The sequence below is a fragment of the Leptonychotes weddellii genome, chromosome 1 (genome assembly GCF_054177405.1).
Source record: "Leptonychotes weddellii isolate Sample4059 chromosome 1, ASM5417740v2, whole genome shotgun sequence".
NCBI classification, from domain to species: Eukaryota; Metazoa; Chordata; class Mammalia; order Carnivora; family Phocidae; genus Leptonychotes; species Leptonychotes weddellii.
The window spans coordinates 94482891-94508461 of record NC_138369.1 but is presented as its reverse complement, the minus strand read 5'-3'; the positions used below and the strand labels follow the sequence as shown (position 1 = coordinate 94508461).

Here is a 25571-nt window from a genome sequence, read left to right as displayed (position 1 = left end):
GGTTTTAAGTTTGGGAGATTTCCTTCTTTTTTCTATAGTAAAAATTATTCTTGGGATGCCTGAGTGGCTCAGTTGGTTAAGTGTCCAACTCTTGGTTTTGGCTCATGATCTCAAGGTCGTGGGATGGAGCCCTGCATTGGGCTCTGCACTCAATGCGGAGTCTGCTTCAAATCCTCTCTCCCTCTCTCTCCTGCTCACTTTCTCTCTCTCTCAAATACATTTAAAAAATCTTAAATATATATATATTCTTTAAAAAAAAAACTAATTACAGACTTTGGTACAAGGTAGTATCTTTCTTCTCTCACAAAAAATAACTGGCAAACTCATATAATATCATCTTTTCAGGTGCACTATCTATTGTCATATTATAATGTTGACAAATATTCAAATTCCTCCATAAGAATAAGAGAGAATAGAAATCTACCTAGGCTGGGGTTCTGAGAGGCCAGCTTAAATGAGGAATAAGGTGGGGCCAAGCCTACTCTGTGTAGCAAGGAGCCTAGGCAGAGGTGGAGGCAAGCTTCCAGGGAGGAGGGCAGCTCAAGAGCCAAATAAAATACCCACAGAGATAATCAATCCCAAAGGACCAAGGCAGAGAAATGAAAAAAAAATGATTTCAGGGTACTAGGTCTGTAGATAGAGCTAAATATATAAAGAGGACAGATAAAAAGATGAGCCTGATATATAGACCCAATAGGTAAAAACAGGGACTTTTTTTTCCAGTTATCTGTGGTCTTATCCGTTCACATGAATGGAGCCATTAAAGGTGTCAAATCAGTCCGAAGACTACAACCAGGAATGACCATCACTCCCTCAAAAGCTCACTTCCCAAATGGTGGTTTAAAAGGGGGCCTTCAGTTCTATCTTCACCAAATATTCTTTGAGCACTTGTATGGCAGGATCATCTATTAAGTGACTTTCATTAGTCACTTCAAGTTGACAATAAAATTTTCCTTTACTAAAAATAATAGTAGGGGCGCCTGGGTGGCTCAGTCGTTAAGCATCTGCCTTCGGCTCAGGTCATGGTCCAGGGGTCCTGGGATCGAGCCCTGCATGGGGCTCCCTGCTCAGCGGGAAGCCTGCTTCTCCCTCTCCCACTCCCCCTGCTTGTGTTCCCTCTCTCGCTGTTTCTCTCTCTCTCTGTCAAAAAATAAATAAAATCTTTAAAAAAATAAAAAATAAAAATAATAGTAATATTATTCATTGCTATATCTGGAGCAGAAAACATATAAATAAGCCTATAATATTACTTCTTATCCATATACCAATATGCTAGGAAACATCAAAGACTACTAGAGTGTGTGAAAAGGACTCAAGGGCCAACTTTAAGAGGTCACTAGCCGAAGAAGAAGAAAAATTTGAGTATCAATAAAGAAAATTATAATTGACAGAAAAAATTAAAAATTTTTTATCCATAAGTTTATAATAATATATTTTTTAAGATTTTATTTTTTTTTAAGATTTTATTTATTTGACAGAGAGAGACACAGCGAGAGAAGGAACACAAGCAGGGGAAGTGGGAGAGGGAGAAGCAGGCTTCCCGCGGAGCAGGAAGCCCGATGCGGGACTCGATCCCAGGACCCTGGGACCATGACCTGAACCGAAGGCAGATGCTTAATGACTGAGCCACCCAGGCGCCCCATAATAATATATTTTTTTAAGATTTTATTTATTTATTTGAGAGAGAGAGAATGAGAGAGAGCACATGAGAGGGGGGAGGGTCAGAGGGAGAAGCAGACTCCCTGCCGAGCAGGGAGCCCAATGTGGGACTGGATCCAGGGACTCCAGGATCATGACCTGAGCTGAAGGCAGTCGCTCAACCAACTGAGCCACCCAGGCACCCAATAATATTTTAAATATAATAAGAACAGGTCACCTTTAGAGGATCATAGGATACTAATTCATTATTTTGAAAATTGGTAAACAAAGGGAAAGAATCCAGAACTTTTTCTGCTGTTTTAAAACATACTATACCCCAGGATAATACAATAGTTGATGAGGGGTTTTCTGTTTATAATTATCACAACTAATAAATGAAGATGAACTGACAGATTTTTGTAACCTCTAGTGAATTAATGGATCTGAGAAGTGAGCATCAGTGCTAATGGCATTACAAAAGAGACACATCCCAATACTATGCATCTCCTGATGGAAATACACATCAGCTATGCAGTATTTTAAAAAAAAAAGGTGAACCTGGATCTTACCAAACCTCTAAATCTAACTACCAATTCACAGAGGACAGAAAAACTTATTTGACAGCATATGAAGCAATCTGATATACAAATTTTAGACTATGAAGAAGATCTATAAGACAAAAGATGTGCTTCTTCAACAAATAGACTTCAAGGACAGAAAAAAAGATTGAGGGAGTATCTATGGATTAAGAGGTATTTAAGAGACATAGCAACTAACCTAAATGCATAGATCTTATTTGGATCCTGATCAAACAATCTGTTAAAAAGAAAGTAAAAATGGGGGGTGGGGAGAGAAAGTATTAGGCAATTGGAAAAATATAAATCCAATCTATGTACTTGATATGATAAAATTTCTTGTTAATATTTTTTATTTTAGATGTGATAATAGTATTGGGATTATGTTTTAAAAGCAGTCTTTAGAGGCACTTGGGTGGTGCAATCGGTTGGGCATCCGACTTTTGGTTTTGGCTTGGGTTGTGATCTCAGAGTTGTGATCTCAGGGTCATGAGATCAAGCCCCGATTTGGGGTCCGCACTCAGCTGAGTCTCCTTGAGATTTTCTCCCTCTCCCTCTGCTCCTCCCACTTGTGCTGTCTCTCACTCTTTCTCTCTCTAAAATAAATAAATAAATCTCTTTTTTTTAAAGCAGTCTTTATTCTTGAGAGTTACATACTGAAATATTTACAGTTTTGCAAATCAGAGTTGTCCAATAAATAGTGGTTATTACTATTATTTGACCAAGGAAGTTTCCAAAATTAGTACTAAAAAAGGACAAAGCAGAATCTTCTTGGAAATGTGACAAATTGAGATTATACCAGAAGCATCATCACTGCACACAATAGAGAAGTAATTCCCCCCAAAAGGAAAAACTGGGGTATTTCACCATAGGTAGGAGAACAATGCTGGGTAGCAAAAAAACAAACATCTACCATATGGAGAAAATAGGAAACTTTTGTGTTAAGCCTAGTATGTGACTATATAAAATAAGGTTCCAATAGAGTAATATTGCCTTTTATAAATTTCAGTTACATCCTAAATCACAGCTAAATTTCTACCCATGCCTTAGCAAAGCATTAATCAGACACTCACGTACTTTGCCTTTTTATCCCCTGTATGCATGTGTGTATGATTTGGTTAACAGTGTAAAATTTACCCCAAAAGTAACATTGAATCAGGTAGTATCCTTTTAGCTTTGACAGTAAGCTTGTGTATATGGATTATTTATGTGTTGACAAAAATGAACATGTTGAGCTAACATTTTGATCTAATATGATCCATGTATTTAAGAAGAGAGAAATGTATCGTTGTCACAAATTAACTTAAGTATTAATTTATTTAATGATCCTGAAGTATGGGAACCTAGATTTAGACAGACTCTGTGGCAGCTTAATAGCAAGAAACCAATGAATGAAGAAGATTTTCAAAATAATGGTCTTTATAATGGCCACCATGTTGTTCTTGGCTTATTTTCTTGAGATTATTATAGTCAAAAGTGTCACTTGGCTTCATATCTTGGTAAAGGGCTTTCTTCACTCTCATTCTTCTTGAGGTATAATTCAGAGAAGAATGATAACCTATCTTTCTATACAGTTTTTATTATTACTCAACAATACAGAGGTTGCAACAAAGATCTAGTATAGAGTTACCTCTCTCTTAAGTGTTGAAAAACTATAGGGAATAAGTCCCCTTTAGAAGTAGTTGAAACGTTTATAATGATGAAACAAAATAATTTTAAAATTTTTTATATGCATCTGAATCACTCTGAGAACTTGTAATAGATGTAGATGCCTGTGCCCCACCCCCAAGAGATTCTGATATGTTGTGTTTGGGTGTGGGGCAACTTGTGAATTATTATAAGGTTCTCTGGTTGATTCTGATACACATAAAAGTTGGAAAATCACTTGAATAAAATATAAATCAACATGTGAAAAAACCCTAAATTTATACTCAAAGACAGAGTATATGTAATCATGATTAATTTTAGTCGGATCTCACAATTTAGAGTTTCAAGTTGAGCTCTTAAAAATAAACATCATTATCTTCTTTCTAATGTCAATTTGAGAATGTGTCAATTTCTCACAATTTATATAAACTGAATAAAATTTCACTGCCAAGATGAACCATGAGAGATGATGGACTCTGAAAAACAAACTGAGGGTTCTAGAGGGGAGAGGGTGGGAGGATGGGTTAGCCTGGTGATGGGTATTAAAGAGGGCACATTCTGCATGGAGCACTGGGTGTTACATGCAAATAATGAATCATGGAACACTATATCAAAAACTAATGATGTAATGTATGGTGATTAACATAACATAATAATAAAAAAAATTAAAAAAAAACTTCACTGCCAAAGTTACAGGATAATGTTTTGAATGGTATGCTTAATATCATAAATACATCCCATTAATGAAAGACCACAATTTACTCTGCTGTGCATATACAAAACGTATCTGACCATAATGAAGAAAATCAAAACTTAAATATTTTAAATTATGTTCATACAATGACTTACAACATTCTGTTCTGGAAAACATGTTGACTTTTTTTAGATGGTTAAGATCTCAAAAGCTCTCAGTTTCTTTCAGAAGGCAGTCTGTATTAGAAAACAACACTACAGGGGCCCATGTTGGGTGTACAGGTTACTAAAAATACATAAACTTTAAAAAAAGAAAAAAGACCACCACAGTGATAATTACATTGGCAAGGATCAAGTGTAAGTTTCTATTTACTCAAAGCCTCATTAAAGAATTGTCCAAAAGGTATAGGAGAAACTTGGAGTAAATTAGTTTATAAATGCAACCCATTAATTCAGCAGATATTTACCAGACTCTTCCTTTCTCCAAGCACTGTTCTAAATCCTTGATATACAATGATGAATAACACACAATATTGTCCCCACTTATTACACAGTGAAGAAGGGAAGACTTCTGTCTAAATAATCACTGTATGATATATGAATACTATGACAGAGGTACAGATCCAATGCTGTACAAGATGGAAAAGAGGTGCTAAGATTTTCCTGGAGGTGAGGAAGGAACCAAGAAAGTTGGCTAGAATATGGAATAAGTAGTAGAAATACAGTGACCTATAAAAGAGTCAATGGATTTCACACTTCAAACAATTCGAACTTACACATATTTTTAGAAAGATTATTCTGGCAGCAATGAGGAAATGAATTGGAATGGGTAAGACTGAAAACAGGAACCCAGGAAGAAAGCTATTTTAAGAGGGGAGAATTAGACCACAGACAAGTGAACGGAGAGGGAAGCTGGACATGAGGATATTTAGAAAGTAGAATTCAGGAAACTTTGTGAGTGATCAGAAAGGAGGTTATGGAGTAAGAGAAGTGATTAGGCCAGTAGTTCTTAAAGCAGGGTACTTGGAACAGAAGCAAAGGCATCTCCTAGGAACTTTGTAGAAATATAAATTCTTTGACCTCACTCCAGACCTTCTAAATCAGAAACTCTGGATATGGGGCCCAGCAATCCGTGTTTAACAAGCCCTCTAGGGGATTCCAATGCATGCTAAAGTTTGAAAAGCACTTGAAGCTATTGGTTCCCAAACACAGCTGCATATTGGAATTGCCTGGGAAGCTTAGAAAAAGAAAATTCCCACCCCAGAGATTTTGGTTTAATTGGGCCAGACTCTCACCCACATATACCAGGATTTTTAAAAGTTTCCCCCCAGGTGACTTCAATGAGTGCCCAGTTATGGTACTCTTGGTTCTGGTTGGGGAGGCTGAGTGGATAGTGTTGATACTCACCAAGGAAAGGGGGAAGGTTTAAATGAAAATCTGATGCCATTTTCCCAGGCTGTTGTCTGTTGAATCTCAAAATAAGCACACCAGACCTTTATCTAGCTAGCTTCTCTGTAGTTTACTGTAGGCAAACAGACCAGCATATCAAATCTTCAAAAGTTCTCATAGCACCCTCTTCATTCTCTGAATCTTTTCTTAAACTAATTTCCAGAAGCTCTAATGTCCTTCTGTTCTCCTCCCCTTTTTATTACAAAAAATGGAATTCATCAGTGCTCCCTCTTCATTTAGTCTACATCCTTAATGTAGTGGTTAAGCACACAGGCTACCTGGGTTCAAATCCTAATTTCACCACTTACTAGCTCTGTGGCCTTATGCAATTTACTTAACTTCTCTGTGCCTGTTTCTTCATCTTTAAGTGGGAATAACCATAGAACCTACCTCTTAGGGTTGACTGAAGATTGAATGAATTACCAATTGTAAAGTTCTTGGAATAGTGCCTGGCACGGTGCTGTGTGTTTGTTAAGTATAAATCTTAAAAACTGGTATGGAATATTTGGTGTGAACCATGAGGCATTCAAGGGCTCCCTAGAAGGAGGGAGGTAATTTGCATCAGGTGAGCCTCACCTGGGCCTCCAGGAGACACATACATTATAACCCCTGTAACTAGAATGCCAAGTCCTTGAAGGCATGCATCATGATTACTCATTTTTGTATCCCCACTTCCTAGCACAATGTCTGGCCCACAGTAATTGCTCAATAAATATTTGTTGAATAAATAAACTAATGATGGATTATTCATTTCATTCATTGATTTTTACTCTATATAGAAAATAAGATCTCATATGATATCTTCTAAGAACAATGAACAGTTTTGAGATGGTGGTTTAAGCCAAAGCATCCCTAGCTGGAGGCAGAAGAGAAATAGGACTGACTACATTACACATCTTACCTCATTCAGATCTAGCCAGAAAATCAGGTGGGTCTGGGCCTGCAGAAAAACTTATTAGAGATGCTGGGAGGGGCAGAGGCAGGCAAATGAAGTTGGACGGACACTAGGAGTGGAAGAAGAAGAAAAAAAGACTTAGAGCACCAGACATTCATTTCTGAAGCAGTTTCCATTGGCCTAGCAGAAGAACTGGGAAATTTCAGAATCTTAAAAATGCTGCCAAAGAGGGCACCTGGGTGGCTCAGTTGGTTAAGCGACTGCCTTCGGCTCAGGTCATGATCCTGGAGTCCCTGGATCGAGTCCCACATCGGGCTCCCTGCTTGGCAGGGAGTCTGCTTCTCCCTCTCCCACTCCGCGTTTGTGTTCCCTCTCTCGCTGTGTCTTTCTCTGTCAAATAAATAAATAAAATCTTAAAAAAAAATGCTGCCAAAGAAATTAAAGCATTATTTAATTCTTGATGGACTTAGAATCAGGGCCAGCTCTACCATTAGCTAGCTCCTGACCTTGGATGAGTCACTTGCCTCTCTGAGCCTCAGTTTCCAACTCTCCAAAATAAGGCATTGACTAATGATCCAAAAGGTCCTTTGCAGCTCTATAGTTCTTTGATTGTACCAGCAGATTGAGAATTTAAGCTCTTCCAAGGAAAAATAAAATACTTTTCTTTTTAATTCATGAAGCTATTGCAGAGACCCTATACCTCTTTTCAGGGTATAAAAATACTGTCTACTCTTAAAATCCATTCATTCTGTCTTTTAGGCTTTTATTTATAATGATATGGACTGACACCCAGTTTAGGATAATTACCAAAAAATAGAGCTTAATGCACTAGACCAAATTCATTTTTAACTTTGAGTCACCCATCACAACTCTGTAATAGCAAAATGCTATGAAAATCCTAACAGTCTCTAAAGAGTCTTTGTAAAAACTAGCTTGAAAATATCATGATACCAGTTTAGTTCTTGAACAATTTATTGGTAAAACTTAAAAGGCTGTACCCATCATCTGGTTTATAGTTGCTCTCTAGACTTACAAAAAACAATTCAACCACTAACTCTGGATAGGTAAGAAGAATGAGTCATGATTCTATGACTTTTATGCTTAGATGCAAATTGCACATAGCACATCTAGGGATTTGTGTCAAACTCAGGTTTAAATGGTGGAAACTGATTTATCTATTTACTTGGATTACAAAGTCTCAGTGCCTCTAGGCAATCAATCTTTTTGCAGAAAGACATCAGTTAGTTGAGACTTTTACCAAAAACCTACTATGCCCCCAATGTGCTATTCTGATTATTCTTAAATAAAATCAGGTTGGCAAAAAAGTTCACCACACTAGGGATCTTGATAGCTTCAGAGAAGTATTTCATTAGATTCTAAAGCACTCAAGCCATACCTCCAAAGCACAGACAAACCTCCAGAGTCTCCTTTAGAAATTACTCACAACCCAGCTACTACTGGGGCTATAAAACGTACAGCCTAAGAACCAAAAAGTTAAGGAAGAAACCAGTTCTTTATTCTGCTAACTTCACAAGGAATATTTTCCATGTTATCAAGATCTCTAAAGCCCCATAAAATATCATGTTCCTGTCAACATCGACTTCAGATAAACACTCCAAACATGAAAACAGTTCCCGGCAACTGAAAGTCAGTTCTTTCTTTGACACATAGCCGGGGCATGCCATTCCCAATGCAACATTCATCATGTTGAGTATTTCTAAGCTTCCAAAAGGTTCATGCCATGTATTAATTTATCAATAGTTTTGCCCAATTTGTGCATGACAAGTCTTTTGTGTAAGAGTGAGACATTTAGCTAGTAAGTAAATCTAGCTGAACACACAGCATCTCAAACTCTACAAATTTTGTTGAAATCGATTTGTAATCACAGAAACATTGTTCTTTATTTAAAATGTTCTCTGAACGTGAAATGTTCATGATGGTGACTAACATGCAGAGAATCATTAGCTTCCCAAAAAAGAGATCATTCTTGACCAGAAAAAGAAAAAAATCTATGAGGGAAATTATATGCCATAGTAATTTCTTGTACACACTGAAAATTTTGAAATGTAGCTACACATGCAAAAGGCAAAAGATAATGAACGCTGGTAAATATGTTAAATCAGCTATATTGCAGTAGGAGTAAAGACGATCACAATGTGGGTGAAATTGCTTAGTAAACTATAAATCATTTTACAAATAAAAATATTTAAAGTAATGTAAAGTACTAAGATGCATCATCTTTAAGGATGCTAGAGTATAATAAAAGATACAAAGCCCATTTCTGTAATCCTTCTGAGTTCTAATTATATTTTGCCTCTATGCCATTTCTGTTTCCACAAGTTCCTAAAAGGAAATTCTGTGTTTGGAAGAATTACATGAGAAACAAGAAGAGAGAAACAGAAACAGAGACTGAGCGAGGGGGAGGGAAGGAGAGAGAAAAAATCTAAACTAAAGAGCTAGATTTATATTATTGCATGTATTTAATTGTGGATAAGTGGAACTATAAAAAGAATATTTTATAGTCTCATAGCATGCTCGTTGTCTTTTCAATAAACTAATGGGAATTGTACATTGGTTATCGGCTACGTTAACAGTAGAGTAAAACTCTCTTCTGGGGCTATGTTTTAGAGGCAAATGTGTTTTATTGGTTTTATTAATCAAATACTAACTAACCTGCAATTTACTATTTTAATGTGTGTCCCCAAATCTTCTAGGATAAGTTTAAATTTGCTATAACTTCAACATTTCAATATCAAAAGCTTGTATTTTTATTTCTAAAAATTCACTACTTTCCTTGAAGAGATCCAAGAAATGGGTCCTAGAATCACAGATATTCAGAATTGGAATAGGCTTTCTAACCTTCAATTAGAATTATGAATTATCTCTAAAATGTCCCAGGCCAGTAAGGACCCGGGTGCTCTTTGGACACTTCCCATGATAGGGAATCTCACTTCTTTGGGAGATCTTCATTTCAGGTGCAAAGAGTTCTGATGGGTTCCTTTTAAAATTCATATATTCACTTTATATCTGCCTCTAATTTCCACACTGTGGTACTGATTTCCTCAGACGGAAAATCAAAGAATAAATCTAATCTCACTTCCATATGAAAACCCTATAAAATGTTCAGTGATGGCTATCATAAGTAGAGCATTTGGAAGAGACTCTAGCATGTAATATCCACTCAATAAATGCAAGGTATTATCACTTTTACCATCAAAACCCCCAAAATGTTTCTTGCTCAGACTTTTCCATACCCAGTTTCTTCAAGAGCCTCTTGCTTGGACTATTTTAAAGACTCCTCTCAAACTCAACTTCAAGCCATGTTCAGGACACCCAAATTTTTTTCAGAGGTTAAGAACCTGACCTAAAATGATAGGTTGCTATGACTCTACCTTCATCTTTATTTCTTCACCATTGTTTGTTTGTTTATAAAGGCAGTTTAGTTCGACTCAATAAAACAAATACTTAGTGCTTACTCTATGTGTGACACAATACAATCTGAAATCTTCCTAGCAGGTGATTCTGAAAGAAGAGAAAATCATAATGCAGGGGTTTTTCTCTTTTGTAATTATTATTTATATAACTGTTTACCCATTATCAATACATATTAAAATCCATTTTTATTTATTTTTATTTATTTTTAAGATTTTATTTATTTGTCAGACAAAGGGAGGGAGAGAGAGAAAGAGAGAGAGAGAGAAAGTGTGCAAGCAGGGGGAGCCGCTGGCAGGGGGAGAAGCAGGCTCCCCACTGAGCAAGGAGCCCGATGCAGGACTTGGTCCCAGGAACTGAAGGCAGACACTTAACCGACTGAGCCACCCAGGCGTCCCTAAAATCCATTTTTATACTTAAGATTAATCAGTTCTCTCACCAACTGAGACTATTCATTGGCTTTATTCGAGAAACTTGACTATAATATTTACATTAATATTATTATAAATATTTTAAAATGCAAATGTTGGGTTTTTTAATTGGCCAAATCCCATTATAACCAAACTCTACAGAAAGAAAGAAAGAAAGAAAGAAAGAAAGAAAGAAAGAAAGAAAGAAAGAGAAAGAAAGAAAGAAAGACATCAGGCTTCAATCTAACAATCCTCTAAGGAGATTCTAGGAATCCGAACCTTTAAGACAATAAAATTTTAGTATAAAGAGAGAATTGGAGGAGTACTGTGAAGTATTTTAAAGAATTTTACTATTGAACATGAGTGCAACATAGGCTCTCTCTCTGCTTTCACCTGAAGCAAATGAATTCTTGAGTTCTATATGTTTAACTTGGGTTTCATTATCATTATCATTATTATCTTCAAATTTTACTTTAAAGTATTTATTAGGGGGATTTCCAAAGATAATAGTGAAAAGGATTTTCTACTCAACTCTCCCCTATAAAACTAACCACCCCTCCCCCAAAAAGGGAGAATGAAAAATAGAGAATAAAACTCCATCTTTAATGAAGGTGTCCAAATCAGTAAGTTTTGTATTGAAGGTGTTGGGAAGAGGACAAGGCAAACACATGTTTCCATTACTAAATTAATTAAATGAGGAGGCCATTAGATGGCGGTGGCTCTAAAGTCATCATGGCCTACATAAGCAAACCAAAATCTAAACCTGTAAATAGCTCTAGGCTTGGAAATGGAAACCTAAGGACAACCAATTACAAACAGCCAACTAGGCTTTAAGATATAGTCAATGGATCATTTCCTTTCTTTGCTTCCACACCTTCTCTGTATAAGTAGCTACGCTAGCTCCTCTCAGTGAAGCACTCTTAACCACTTCTGTTTTGGGGCTGACCAACTCAAATCAATTTTTGCTAAAATAAAACTTTTAAAACTTAAAAAAAATTTATTATGCCTCAGTTTATCTTTTAACACTATAGTTCAGAGCAGTTATACAAAAGTCTATGAAGTGCTGTATCTTAAAATAGAGAATATATCTTCTTTTTAAGTGCCCAAGGATCTTTCATAAAAATGAACTAAATATTATACAACCAAGAAAACCTAAATTCATTCTAAATTAATAAATAATGTGGGTCATTTTCTCTTATCCAATATAATACTACTAGAAGTATGTACAAAATATTTTTAAAAATCCATCTGGAAATTAAAATGAAAACTCTTTCAAATAATTTTGGATCTAAATGAAAAACAGCCCAAATTGCATATAATTTGTAAAATGATGATAATGAAAGTAATATGAATCCCTACATTCTCCTTCATCTCCTCTCCTGTGTTGCTCATTCTATGCAAATCTGCTGCCCATTCTATTAGGAGGCATTGAAGAAGACTCTAGTATTCACCACAGCCAGGGCAAAGCCCAAGGAAACAATCAAAACCCCAAACAGAAAGCTATTCATTTTCAAGCAGCAGATAAATCTTATTGAGATTAGTAGGACTTGTCATTGAAATTAGAATAAGAGTTTAATTTGGTAGTCATTCAATGAAATAAACATATCCACAAGGTTGGAAATGAAGGAACAAGATTAATTTGAGCTCAAAAGAGAAAATGGTACTTTACTCCAGAATTATTCTTCCATAGACAGCAAAATATTCACAATTGGAAAAAACATGTGGTTCCAGCACATACAAATACTTCTGTTCTCACTCCAAATCAGAACCTATGAGATTTAGCTATAACAAAGCATAGATTTTAAAAAATAATTTTATATATATATATTTTTAAGCATTCACATTGCTAACCAAAAGCAAATGGAATTAACCAATTATTCAATCCAAGAAGTTAAAAAATACAAATAAATTGATTTTTTTAAATTAATGAGTAAAAGAAGAAAAACAGTAAATTAGTAAATAAATACAGAAGCTGGTTCTTTAAGTAAAGCAATAAAATAGATTACCTACTACAATCTAATCAAGAAAATAAAGTGCCAAAATAAAAAATATTCAAAATGAAGCTTAGAAGGAGAGAAATAGTCAGGATATGGGAAGTCATAAAAATCATTGGAGAATGATTTGCTCAACTCATGCAAATATATTTGAAAACCCAAATGAAATAAATTCTTTTTCTTTTTGTCTTTTATTTCTATACCCCAATCCCACTTCCCTTACTCCTTAGGGATCCAATGTGTTTATTTACAATACGGTACTGTTAGCCATTTCAAAGAGATATATCTGAACTTTCATGTTCATTGAAGCAACATTCACAACAGCCAAGATGTGGAAACAACCTAAATGTGCCTTGGTAGATGAATAAAGAAAATGTGATCTAGGGCGTCTGGACGGCTCAGTCAGTTAATTGTCTGACTTTGGGTCAGATCAAGATGTCAGGGTCTTGGGATGAGCCCTGCAGCTGGCTCCTGGCTCAGCGGGGAGTCTGTTTGTCCCTCTGCCCCTCCCCTGCCGCCCCCGCCCCCCCGCCCCCACTCCTGCTTTCTCTTTCTCTCTCTCTCACATAGGTAAATAAAATCTTTTTTAAAAAATGTGATCTATACATATAAGGGGATATTATTCAGCCTTAAAAAAAGAAGGAAATTTACCAATATGAATGAATCTTAAGGACATTATGCTACATGAAATTAGCCAGTTACAGATGAAGCTACTACTTTTAATAGACATTAATCATCTTTTGTTCTTCTTTGGTTTTAGCAATTATAAAAATATTCTTTCCTTTTGTAATCTCTCTACAAACCTTGTCCATGGTATTTGTTTTTTTAGCAGAAATACTTAATTCTTAATTTTAATGTAAAAAGCTTCATCAAAGTTTTCCCCTTTTGATTTGTATGTGTTCAGTTTTAATTAGTAAGACCTTCACTGCTCTGGATTACAAAAGATCTTAATAGTTTGCCTTTTACATTTAACTCTTTCATTTATCCCAAGTCACCTTTAAATGTGGTACATGGTCAGGATCCATTTTTATTTTTCTCCATAAAGTAAGCCATCACCTACTCTATAGCTCATCCTTCATGGGGACATGTTTGTAATACATGTTGTCAGATATGCACAGGCCCATCTCTGAACTCCCTGTTCTGTTGCATTGGTAGTTCATGTGTTCTTGTACTAATATCACACCACCTTTAGAGCAATGACTTCATTGCATGTATTATTTCTCCTTTATAACACTGACTTGGCTATTCATGGACCTCTATTCTTACAAATAAATTTTAAGTTATTTATTGAGTTCTTTAAAAAATTCCACTAGAATTTTGATTGGAAATGCATTGTACAGATAAATTTAGAAAGAATTTATATCGTTGTGATACTCTGTCACTTTACCCAGAATCGTGGGATATCTCCTCATTTATTTAAATCATCTTCTTTAGCCTTCTGTTAAAGTTTTAAAGTTTTTCCTAAGTAGAGCTTGAGTTTTATGGTTAAATTAATTCCTCAGACACTTCATGATTTTTAGTGCTTCAAGGGCTGAAATTATGAAAATAAGTATTTTATTACATTTTCTAGTTGGTTAGTGCTACTATTGATTTTTAAAAATTGATCTTTTGCCCAACAGATGAATTTTCTTTTTAGTTGTAATAATTTGTCTGTAAGTTCTTTTGCTTCCTAGGTTTATGATCATATCATTTACACATAATACTGATTTTCTTTCTTAACTTCCATCCATTCCAAACTCTTGTTTGTATTCCTTTCCTCATAACATTGGTTAGGACCCCCAGAAATATGTTCAACAGTAATGGTAATAGTGAGCATACTTGTTCTGTTCTTATTGGGAGACAATTAACCATGCATATTTCATGTTTCTGATGTCTTACAAGCAGAGAACTAACTGCCTTTCTATATTCTCTTTTCAATGATGTTTGTATCTAAAGTAAAAGTCAGGTTTGCTTACAGCCTTGGAAGAAAAAATAGTGTCTCCCTCCAGAGTGAAGGGCAGGCATAGTTACTGACCGTGATAAACTATTTGTATTTCCTGAGCTAGTTCAGGGTTTCTCCCCTGTAACACAATCTCTATTGTGTGTGCAGGTGGTCATTTGGCCTTCTACGTGTTACTCTGTGGAAAGTTGGGCTTGGGAAGCTAACACAAGAAAATATTGATATTCTACTGCTATTGCTATAATAAAACTCTTTATTTCTGATCCAGGAATCCCCTGTATTTTGTCATGAAACTGTAGTAAGCTAACTTATTAGCTTGCAAGTAGGGTAAAATCTACAAGTATTTGTTTATAATAACCCCAAACTGACAACAACACTAACATCCATCTCTGGTGTAATTGATAAATTATGGGATATTCATAAATATGGAGTATTATACAAAAGAAAAAGAACCACTATATTAAAAAACATGGATAAATCTCACAAACATGATGTTGAGAAATGCAGCTAGATACACAAGATTGCATACTTTATCTTTCCAAGGAAAACTAGTTTATGATTATAGATTAAAAGTCAGGACATTGGTGGGTGCCTGGGTGGCTCAGCCGTTATGCATCTGCCTCTGGCTCAGGTCATGATTCCAGGGTCCTGGGATCGAGGCCCACATCGGGCTCCCTGCTCAGCGGGAAGCCTGCTTCTCCTCCTCCCACTCCCCCTGCTTGTGTTCCCTCTCTCGCTGTCTCTCTCTATCAAATAAATAAATAAAAAATCTTAAAAAAAAAAAAGTCAGGACATTGGTGACTCTTGGGGTAGGGGAGAGTAGCAACTGGAAGGGACACAAGGAGGCTTCTGACATTTTGGTAATGTATTTCTTCACCTAGGTGCTATTTACACAGGTGAGCTTACTTTGTGAAAATTTATTGATTTACCATTATGTTAAGGGTAGCCAAATATTATTTGTATATATTTTTTAAGATTTATCTATTTATTTTAGAGAGAGAGTGTGCATGAATGAGTGGGGGGAGGGCAGAGGGAAAGAATTTCAAGCAGACTCCTCACTGAGTACAGAGCCCAAGGCAGGGCTGGGGCCGGGGGCCCAAATGTCCCTGCTCCTTCTCATGACCCATGAGATCATGACCTGAGCCAAAACCGAGAGTTCGACGCTTAACCAACTGAGCCAGCCAGGTGCCCCAGTATTTATATTTTTATTCTACAGAATGCGTTGTCATTCTCAATCTATTCAACAGCTTCACACAGTTTTACATAAAAACTCTCCTCCAAATATTATCTTTATTATATGGCTAGCGGACCTTACATAACTATCATAGTCAAGGTCCTTGCCCAAAATGAGTAAACACTGAGTAAGCAGCAATCCTTAATAACAAACCTTATTTCTTTCTGTAGCTAATCTACATTAGCATATTACATATAGTAACTTTCATCATTCATATACTAACATACATTAACATACATACATACTACCAAATTTTGTCTCATCCAGGGAATAGGTTTTAAAAAATCATGCAATTTTCCATTTGAGAGACCTTTGAAACAATCCCCACAAATATTAAGGGGAATTTTTGGGTTGACAGTGTATTGAGCAGGTTTCTAAGATTAGATTCATGAAGTTAGTCTTTGACTTAGAGCCACATTAAACTATGCCCTTACTTATAATTCTTAGATAATATTAAGTATTGTAGGTTTCTGACAAGACATTGAAAAAGAAGAAAATAAATCATAGCATTTGGGCTCTCCTATGATGCCAAATTGCTAGTCACTTTTCTGGAAAACCATCAGCTAAAGCAGAATATGCATGTTTTTATAGAATTATATATACATATACACACAATAATATATATTATAAATTTATATATTTATTATATTTATAAAATTTAGATTTTATTTATATATTATATATGTGTATGCATATATATTGGATACTTTATGAGATCTTTCATTTGAGTTTTGATGATAAGTTAGTAAGAGTTTAAAGCTGGGCCGGTCTTCTAAAATGTTTTGCCTGCATAACACTGTATTTCTAGAAACAAAAATATGTTATACCTTCATGATTAACTTTATTTATGATACTTTTTTAATTATCATAAAACAAAACTAAATGTTTCTATTTGGTCCTGTGGTTACTTTTTTATTCCTAAAACCCCATATAGTGAAGGATGTTACTCTGCCATATTCAACTAGAATTTGTTATGCTGTTTTCTTCACTTTCAGGATTTTCAGATACAAATAATGTGGACATTTAGAGAAATGAATTGCCTTCAGTGCTTTGCAAAGGTATAATTACATCAAGGACTTCATAAACTAAAAGCCTAATGAAATTATTGCCATGTAATTCTCTGTACGTTGTTTTATAGGCTGTAATGCTATATTCGGTATATGTGTCAAAGTAATCAAAGCAGTAATGGGACTACAATAAATAAGTCTTCACTTCAACTGTTCTTGTATAATCATAATTTCTATTTAAATCAATATAAATGTACATTATTTAGTAATTTAAAGACAATTTAATTTACATTTAATTACATTATTAAGTATTTTAAACACATAAGACTTTATTGTAAGTGAGACAGAGGAAGGAGTTTCACTCACAGGAACTGAGTAAATTTTTTTAAGGCATGAAGGAGCCTCTTAGAACTCTTTCTTCCTGGTCTACTAAAAGTTATACTGGTTATTCGGGCGCCTGGGTGGCTCAGTTGGTTAAGCGACTGCCTTCGGCTCAGGTCATGATCCTGGAGTCCCGGGATCGAGTCCCACATCAGGCTCCCTGCTCAGCAGGGAGTCTGCTTCTCCCTCTGACCCTCCTCCCTCTCATGTTCTCTGTCTCTCATTCTCTCTCTCACAAATAAATAAAATCTTAAAAAAAAAAAATTTTTTTTTAAAGTTATACTGGTTATTTGAAAGTACTGAGTGACTTTTTAATTTTTTTTAAGCTCAAGAGAATATTGTAAAGAAAATGAGATTATGGCTAAGGGGAGGGCTTACAACTTTCAAGAAAGTCATATATATAATATATATATATATTATATGTATAGATGCATAACATATGCATATATAATATATATGTATTATAAAATATAATGCTTGGCAAAAGGTTGTTTATAAATTAACATTTTGAAAAGTGAAATATTTCAAACATTCTGTTGTATATATATATACAATGGAATATTATGCAGCCACCAAAAAAAGAAATCTTGCCATTTGCAACTACGTGGATGGAACTAGAGGGTATTATGCTAAGCAAAATAACTCAACCAGAGAAAGACAATTATCATATGATCTCACTTGATATGAGGAATTTGAAAAACAAGACAGAGGATCATAGGGGAAGGGAGGGAAAAATGAAACAAGATAAAACTAGAGAGGGAGGTAAACCATAAGAGACTCTTAATCTCAGGAAACAAACTGAGGGTTGCTGGAGTGGAGGGGGTGGGAGGGATGGGGTGGCTGGGCGATGGACATTGGGGAGGGTATGTACAATGGTGAGCGCTGTGAATTATGTGAGACTGATGAATCACAGACCGTACCCCTGAAACAAATAATGTATTATATGTTAATTTAAAAAAAGAAAAAAAAAAGCAACTCTATGATAATCAACATCCACTGGAAGTGTTTTCCAAGCATGAGGTGCTAAAAGGGATAATTAGAAAATGTATGTCTGTTGTAATTTAGAATGCAGAGCCAGATTATGATTTTTAAATCTGGTTCCACCACTTACTGTGGGGGGGGCAATAGTATACCTAAACATATTAGGATGAGCTAGGTTACCACCCAGTAAAACTTAGCCCCCCAAATCAGCTTACACAATAACTTTTACTTCTCACTCATACAAAGCTTATATTGGTTCACTCAGATCTGCAGGGCAGCCATGATCCTTCAGTTGGCCCAAATTCAAGGCTGCTTGAATCTTATACCATCTTCACATTGGTAAGGGCCTCCATCCCATCATAGCAGGGGCAGAGAAAGCATGGTAAATCCAGGCATCAGGTCTTACAGGCTTCCCTCTTTTATTTTATGACAATATTGATTATTGTGAAGTAGGCAGAAAAGAAAATTAAGATAAAGTTAACCTGATTTTAAAACTGTATCTAATTTTAGAACTTGAAAGTGCCTAAAAATACTCCCATCAAGCCCCCTTATTTTACAGATGTGGAAACAGACACAGAAACAGAAGAGAAAGTATAATAATTTTTGCCTAAGATTACAGAGCCAGCAATAGCAGGGTCTGAAGTTCACATTCAGAAATCCTTCCTAGCTCCCTACTGACTGCAATTCTACCACCAACCTTTGGAAGTGTGCTAACATTCTTGCCTCTTCTGTCATATCCTAGAGACCAGGGCAACAAAGCGGTTAGGTGTCTCTTTTCCAAATTTATATTGTATGGAAAACCCCAAACTGATGGTAATAATAGAGGAAATGTCTCCAGGCCTCAAATGATATTGCAACAGTTATTATCAATTTCTACTAATTGTATTTTAACAGTGTCATATTTATTGTCCAATTCAACTGAAAATCCAGGATTAAATAACATATTGAAAAGAATTTTTTTTTTGCTTATAGGAGGAAAGAATAGGTCTCAGAAAAGACACAGAAGAGCATACCACAGAACTTCGAAAATGATTTTAAAAAGAAAGTCCCGTTTATCATTTTGTGCTTTCTGAAGCAACATTATTTTAACATGAATTTATCCCCAGACTCTTCTAACCCACACTGCACTGCAAGGTCTATTACTATCAGTAGGGAGAACTGGAGTGCTGAGCTAGCTGGAACAGGTGGGTTTGGTTTCCATTTGCTGAGCAAAGGGGAAATAAAACATGTCAAGATAAGCAAATTGCCTACTGTGTTTACTGATGGGTCTGGCTGGCAATGACTAATACAATCACTTTCCACATGAGCAGATTCAGGTTTAAAATGTAGCTTTAGTTACCTCTAAAATGAAAGGAATGATCAGAGTTCTATTACCACTTCCATTCACTTAGATCATTACCGTATCGATTTTCTCCTTTCCCTTCCCTGCTTTCCTTCAGACCCCAGCACTGTATGGGGAAAGGCACACTCAGCTCATGAGGCTGAGTTGAGGAGGAATGCTACCCTAAAGCATCCTGGGAAATGCCTGGCCAGAATTGAGACAGGGACCATGGGAACAAGCCCCAAGTGAAAAACATTATGCACTTGGGACGCTTTCTGTTGGTTGTTATTGTTACACTGTTTCTTTTACAGAGCAAAACTGGGATGCGCTCCATATACAAGCTGGATTTGAAACAGAGGACCCAGGCTCCCAAAAGCACGGAGGAGCTGTTTGAGTAGTCTGCCAATATCAACCAATCAGGATGAGTCTCCTCCAACCAATCAGGAAGAGGCCCTTACTTTTATTTTTTATTTTTTTCCTTTCCCTCATTAGTATATTGGTCTGGGTGGGAACTTGATAGGTAACTGTCTCTAAGCTGGGCCTCTCCTACGTTGGGGAGGCTAGACTTAACTATTCTCTGTTGGTGGTGTGTCACCCCTCTGCTCAAGGCCCAAATAAAGCCTTGCCTGTGCCTTTTTTTGCGGGGCGTCTGGCCTTGTTTCTGTTGTCCGGCTCAAATATCTGACTCCGGTAACAGAACAACTGTTGTCTGTTACTTCTTTGCTAAGTATCTCATCTTGCAAAACTGACAATTTTTTAATGAGTTCAGAGATTCAGTTATTGTACGCAACACCCCAAATACTCTGGTTAAAAATGTTTTTGTGGGGTAAGCTCCCTATAGACCCTACATAATGTCATCTGACTTTAACAACTAGGAAACATTATTTATTCAAGTGGCAGCTTGCTTACTGGACGACATTGATAGGAAATAGTTACATGCCTAAAGCTAGTATGGCTCTGCTAAAAGATTCTGCAAAATTTTAGTGTAATGATGAAGACCATTATGACATTCTTATTAAGTATACTATATATTTAAAAAATAAACCTGGTACATCCTATTCTTTTAAAACTGGCACTGAGACTATTCTTCCTCTAAAGTATTGTGAATCAGAGAGGTCTAGATAAGAATAAAAGCAATCTCTTAGTGGAGTAGCTTAGACCTCTCAAAGATGATATTTGTCATTCACATCAAGTCTGAGCAAGTATCTGAGCTAGTTTTATATGTCAAAACCACAAAGGAAGGCTTAGCAAGGACATTGTTTCTTGCTTTGCATGAGGCAGGCTGAGAAGATGTACATCATTTTGCTCATACACTGAACTCCCCTCCCTTTTTGTTCCTGCTTCTCTCCTGCTTGGAGTTGACTCCTCCTTCCTGCAGCTCCGAGGATCACAGGCTGATTGAAGAACACAGCGGTTCGAGGGGGAGCTGTGCTCAGTCTCTCTCTCTCTCTCTCTCTCTGTGTGTCTCTCTCTCCTTTTTGCTTGTGTGTGTCTCTCTCTGAACCCGCAAAGCTGAAACCTACCTGATAATCTTTTTGCCTTTGAATCCAGCTCTGGAACCAAATGCATCGCTTTACTGCTCTTAAAAAGTGAATAGAGTTTGATTACCTCAAGCTACAAGAAGGACATAAAAGGAGCCAGACATCATTGTTTTTCAATCTACCTGAGGAGCTTTTTGCTTTTATGCCAGAAACTTAATGGTTTCAGGAGGAAGTTTTTGGTTTGTTTTTAACTGGAATGTTGAAAAGTTTCTTATTGATGCTTTAAATGGAACCCAGTTTTTAAATATGGGTTGAGTCAGATCTAAAGGAGACATGCCTGATCATTTTCTGCTGGACTGACGGGGGAACATCTAGAGGGAAACTTGGTGGGAGAGAATGAGATCCGATTTGCAACCAACAATCATGCTTTATTTTGAGAATATTTACAGACTCACTGAAAGGGAAATTAAATATTAACCAAAGACAATGTCTGGATTTTCCAGTAACTTATCAACAAATGACTCTAGCGTGTGGAAAGAAAATAATAATTCGACGAACCTTTTAAATCCGCCAAGAACTTCAAATATCTATCTTTTTTGCCTGACATGCTTAATGACTCTTGCAGCCCTGGTGGGCAGCATTTATTCATTAGTTTCCCTGCTGAAAATGCAGAACAGAACCGTTGTGTCCATGCTTGTGGCTTCCTGGTCTGGGGATGATCTCATGAGTGTCCTGTCGGTGACCATCTTCATGTTTTTGCAGTGGCCAAAGGAGGACCCTGATTACTTTCAGTCTCTGTGTACCACCTCTGCCTTACTGTATTTATGCCAGGGCCTCTCAAGCAATTTGAAGGCGACTCTCCTAGTCTCCTACAACTTTTACTCGATGCACAGGGCTGTGGGGAGCCAGGCAGCCTCCAGAAGATCCGGCCAGGTGCTCGGCGTGGTGCTGACCGTATGGACAGCCAGTCTGCTGCTCTCCGCGCTCCCGCTGTGCGGCTGGGGCACCTTCGTGCGCACGCCTTGGGGTTGTCTGGCGGACTGCTCCAGCTCCTACGTGCTGCTCCTCTTCGTTGTGTACACTTTGGCTTTCGGACTCCTCGCCGGCCTCTCGGTTCCTCTCACTCACCAGTTATTGTGTTCGGAGGAGCCGCCGAGACTCCATGCCAACTACCAGGAAATTTCCCGCGGAGCTTCCACTCCTGGGACCCCTCCAAGCAGGGGGAGAGTGCTTTCCTTGTCCCCAGTTGATGCTCCCGGCCCTGCGCTTCGGTGTTCTGGGGGATGCTCTCTGAGCTCCGACACTGTATTTGGACCGGGTCCACCAGTGAGGGCACGGCCCGAGCAGACGCCGGAACACGAGGCTGCCGCTGTGGTTGGAGCCCGCAGGCGTGAGAACCGGGGGACTCTCTATGGCACCAGGAGCTTCACCGTGAGCGTAGCGCAAAAGCGCTTCTCTTTGATCCTAGCGCTGACAAAAGTCATCCTTTGGCTGCCCATGATGGTAAAAGTGCAGTTGCTCAAGCGCGCGGGTGTGTGTACCAGACAGTGTGAATGCGTGTTGGGACTAGCGTCCCTGGTTGGGAGAGTCCCCAAGAGACGCGCAGTTAAGTCCGCTTCCAACTGTGGCTCGCTCGGTTTTAGAGACGCACTTGGGAGGAAGGCAGCTCACGGGTAGAGCTGGTTGGCTGCGAAGCCTTTGCTACTAAGTGCTTCTCGTTTCAAAATTGGGGAGGGGGGCAGGGAGCGCTTTTGGACGCGGGAGACAGTTTTCCTAGATCTATCGTGGCCAAGGGTGTTCTTGTCTCTTGTAGCAATATCTGGGAATATTCAGAAAAGAAGGGAGGTAGTAAAAGGGTTTCCTAACCACCTCCCCCCCCCAATCCTCTGTCATCCCTTTCTCTCCACTCCATTTCTGTCGAGTAAGGACTCCGCCTATCTCAGCAGGGAGAGAGATTGGAGAGGCACGATCAGAAGTAGAAAGAGAAGAGAGGGGGCCAAATAGGCTTTTTGTTCAAGCCTTCAAGTGGGAGGCCAGTTTTGACTTGGGAAGGTGGCACCCTGCTGTGACAAGCAGGCTGGGGGCAGGGGCCAGGAGTCCAGGGATGTGACAAAGGCCATCTGGAGTACCAGGTGCAGGTTTCCAGTTTGCCTGCCTGTTTTCCTGGTAGCATCCCCAGCATTTTAAATTGTGCTTCCGAAAGAGACCTGAGGTGGCAGGGGGCACAGACCAGGCACCCAGGAGTGGAAACCACCCTGTGGTCTAAATCATCAGGGCTCATCCCAAGGGATCTCAGTGGTGCACCACCAAAACAGGGCTTCTGGCTCTCAGGCAGGAAGGGAGCCTGGAGAAGGTGGGGTGGGGCAGCATGCTTGGGGGAAAGCCTTCACAAAGTGGACAATTTTATCCTGGGATAGGTCTGAAGCTCTTTGCCTTTGCAGATCCACATGATGGTTCAGCACGTGGTGGGGTTTCAGAGCCCTCCCTTCGAGACACTCAGCTTTCTACTAACCCTGCTGGCCACCACTGTAACCCCAGTGTTTGTCTTGTCCAAACGCTGGACCCACTTGCCCTGTGGCTGCATCATCAACTGTAAGCAGAATGCATATACAGTGGCATCTGATGGGGAAAAACGTAAGTCCTTGACAGTGTGGAGGTTGGGAGCAATAAGCATACAAACACAGAAAAGTGGTCTGTTGAGAAGTTGTCTGAGTAGGGAATGACGAATCCAAGGACAAATATAAATGGTAAATAAAGGGAAGAAATTATAATGTGAAACAATTCTTAGCACAGTGTTGGGGTAAGTTTTAAAGGAGGCAGGTTTAAAACAACTCTGTGAAGTGCTTGTACATTGAATAATTATTTTGGGGAAGAAAGGGATAGACAGAATTTATTCAACACAGCATGAAGTCAAAAAGGCCCTTAGATGCTTAGATATCCACCTTAGTTCTTAGCCCAGAGTAGAACATAAATTCCCTTCCCAAGTCTACATAAGAAGCCTGCATCTGAAAAGAGATTAACTCTTTGAAGAGTTAAAACACATTATATCATAGCCCATTATTATTTTTTTTATTATGTTATGTTAATCACCATACATTACATCATTAGTTTTTTATGTAGTGTTCCGTGATTCATTGTTTGTGAGCCCATTATTATTTAATGGAGCAGAATTTTTATTATTTTCCTTCTTGTATACTTCCAGGGTTTTGGAAAGTTTTCAAAGTAGAGTGCCTGAAAACAGTTCAAAAACAAATTTTAAGGGGGGCCTGGCTGGCTCAGTTGGTAGAGCATGTGACTCTTGATCTCAGGGTCTTGAATTTGAGCTTCACATGGGGTGTAGAGATTACTTAAAAATAAAATCTTAAAAAAAAAAAGACAAGAGGAAAACAAATTTTAAGTGCATGCCTGTACTTTCAGAAAACACAAAAAACTCTCGTTTCAGGAAGGGAAAAGGTGGAGAATTTGTCCATCTATGTTTATGTATGAATATAGCCATCCTAGTTACATTAAACAGACAACAATAACAACAAAAAACTATATTCTAAAGAGTATACCTAGAATGGGAGTGGGGTCAATTATAAAACTCTCTAGAGTGTGATTGTTCCCATACTGACAGGAAAAGTTGAGGAATGACCTGTGTATTTTGACTCTACCAGGAAGAAAAAGGATATTAGTTTGTCATTCCAGACAAAAGATAGGATGTTCTACCATTTAATGTCTAAAAAGGCATTAGTGTATGCTGAATTAACTGTTTCATTAATTGTCCTTTGCTCAGAATAAGCAAGTATATTACTCTTCAATAGAGAAAAAAAGGTAAACAAAATAGTTCATCTCAGACTATTTCAGAAGTATAGAAACTGGAGAATATGAAAGTATATTCTGCAATCAATTCTACAACAGGGTTATTTTATAAACATCAATTAATCATGAACTCGTCATTTTCCATGTATTGATGACATTTAAAATTTAATATGTCTAGGTATTTTTCAAATGATCAGGAGAGTTCTTTAGTTTTAAGGATGCCATAAAGTTTTATTGTTAAAATTCATCTATGTCTTTAAAATAAAATAACCATGGAACTTATATAACAATTATGTGCTTCTGGAGATTTAATATCTAGAACAACAGTGACACAGAAAATTAATAATAAATCCTTTGAGCCACATAGAACATATATAAAAATCATTAACAAGCCTGGAAGTTCTAACATTCTATCAAATGTTAACATTTTGCCACTGAATTAGTGAGCCAGAATTGTCTTATAGTATTTAAGACTGTGAGAGAGACAATGAAAGTCCAATGTCAGAGAAAATGAAAAGTCTTAGTGAAGTGACATAGGGCAGTCATTTTTAAGAAGTAAAGGATACCTATTATCAGAGCTGAAAACAAAGCAATGCAACAGACCTATCACTGCAAATGGTCTAGGAAGTATTCTATCTTGTACTGCACAAGATGGAAGAGCCTACGGCAGGCTGACAGAATCAATAATTACAG

The 25571-nt window shown here is 37.5% G+C and overlaps 2 protein-coding genes across 2 annotated transcripts in view; one reads left to right on the top strand and one right to left on the bottom strand.

Moving 5' to 3' along the window:
- The window catches only part of LOC115943817 (uncharacterized), a 113600-nt gene that overhangs the window by 18253 nt on the left and 69776 nt on the right, over positions 1-25571 (bottom strand). The window lies entirely within an intron of this gene.
- GPR149 (G protein-coupled receptor 149) overlaps positions 21070-25571 on the top strand; it is a 61607-nt gene continuing 57105 nt past the window's right edge. The window contains exons 1-2 of the mRNA XM_081828168.1: positions 21070-22580; positions 23519-23711. Of these exons, the coding sequence (XP_081684294.1) occupies positions 21564-22580; positions 23519-23711 (1210 nt within the window). The 5' untranslated portion in view covers positions 21070-21563. The remainder of the gene's footprint in view (positions 22581-23518; positions 23712-25571) is intronic.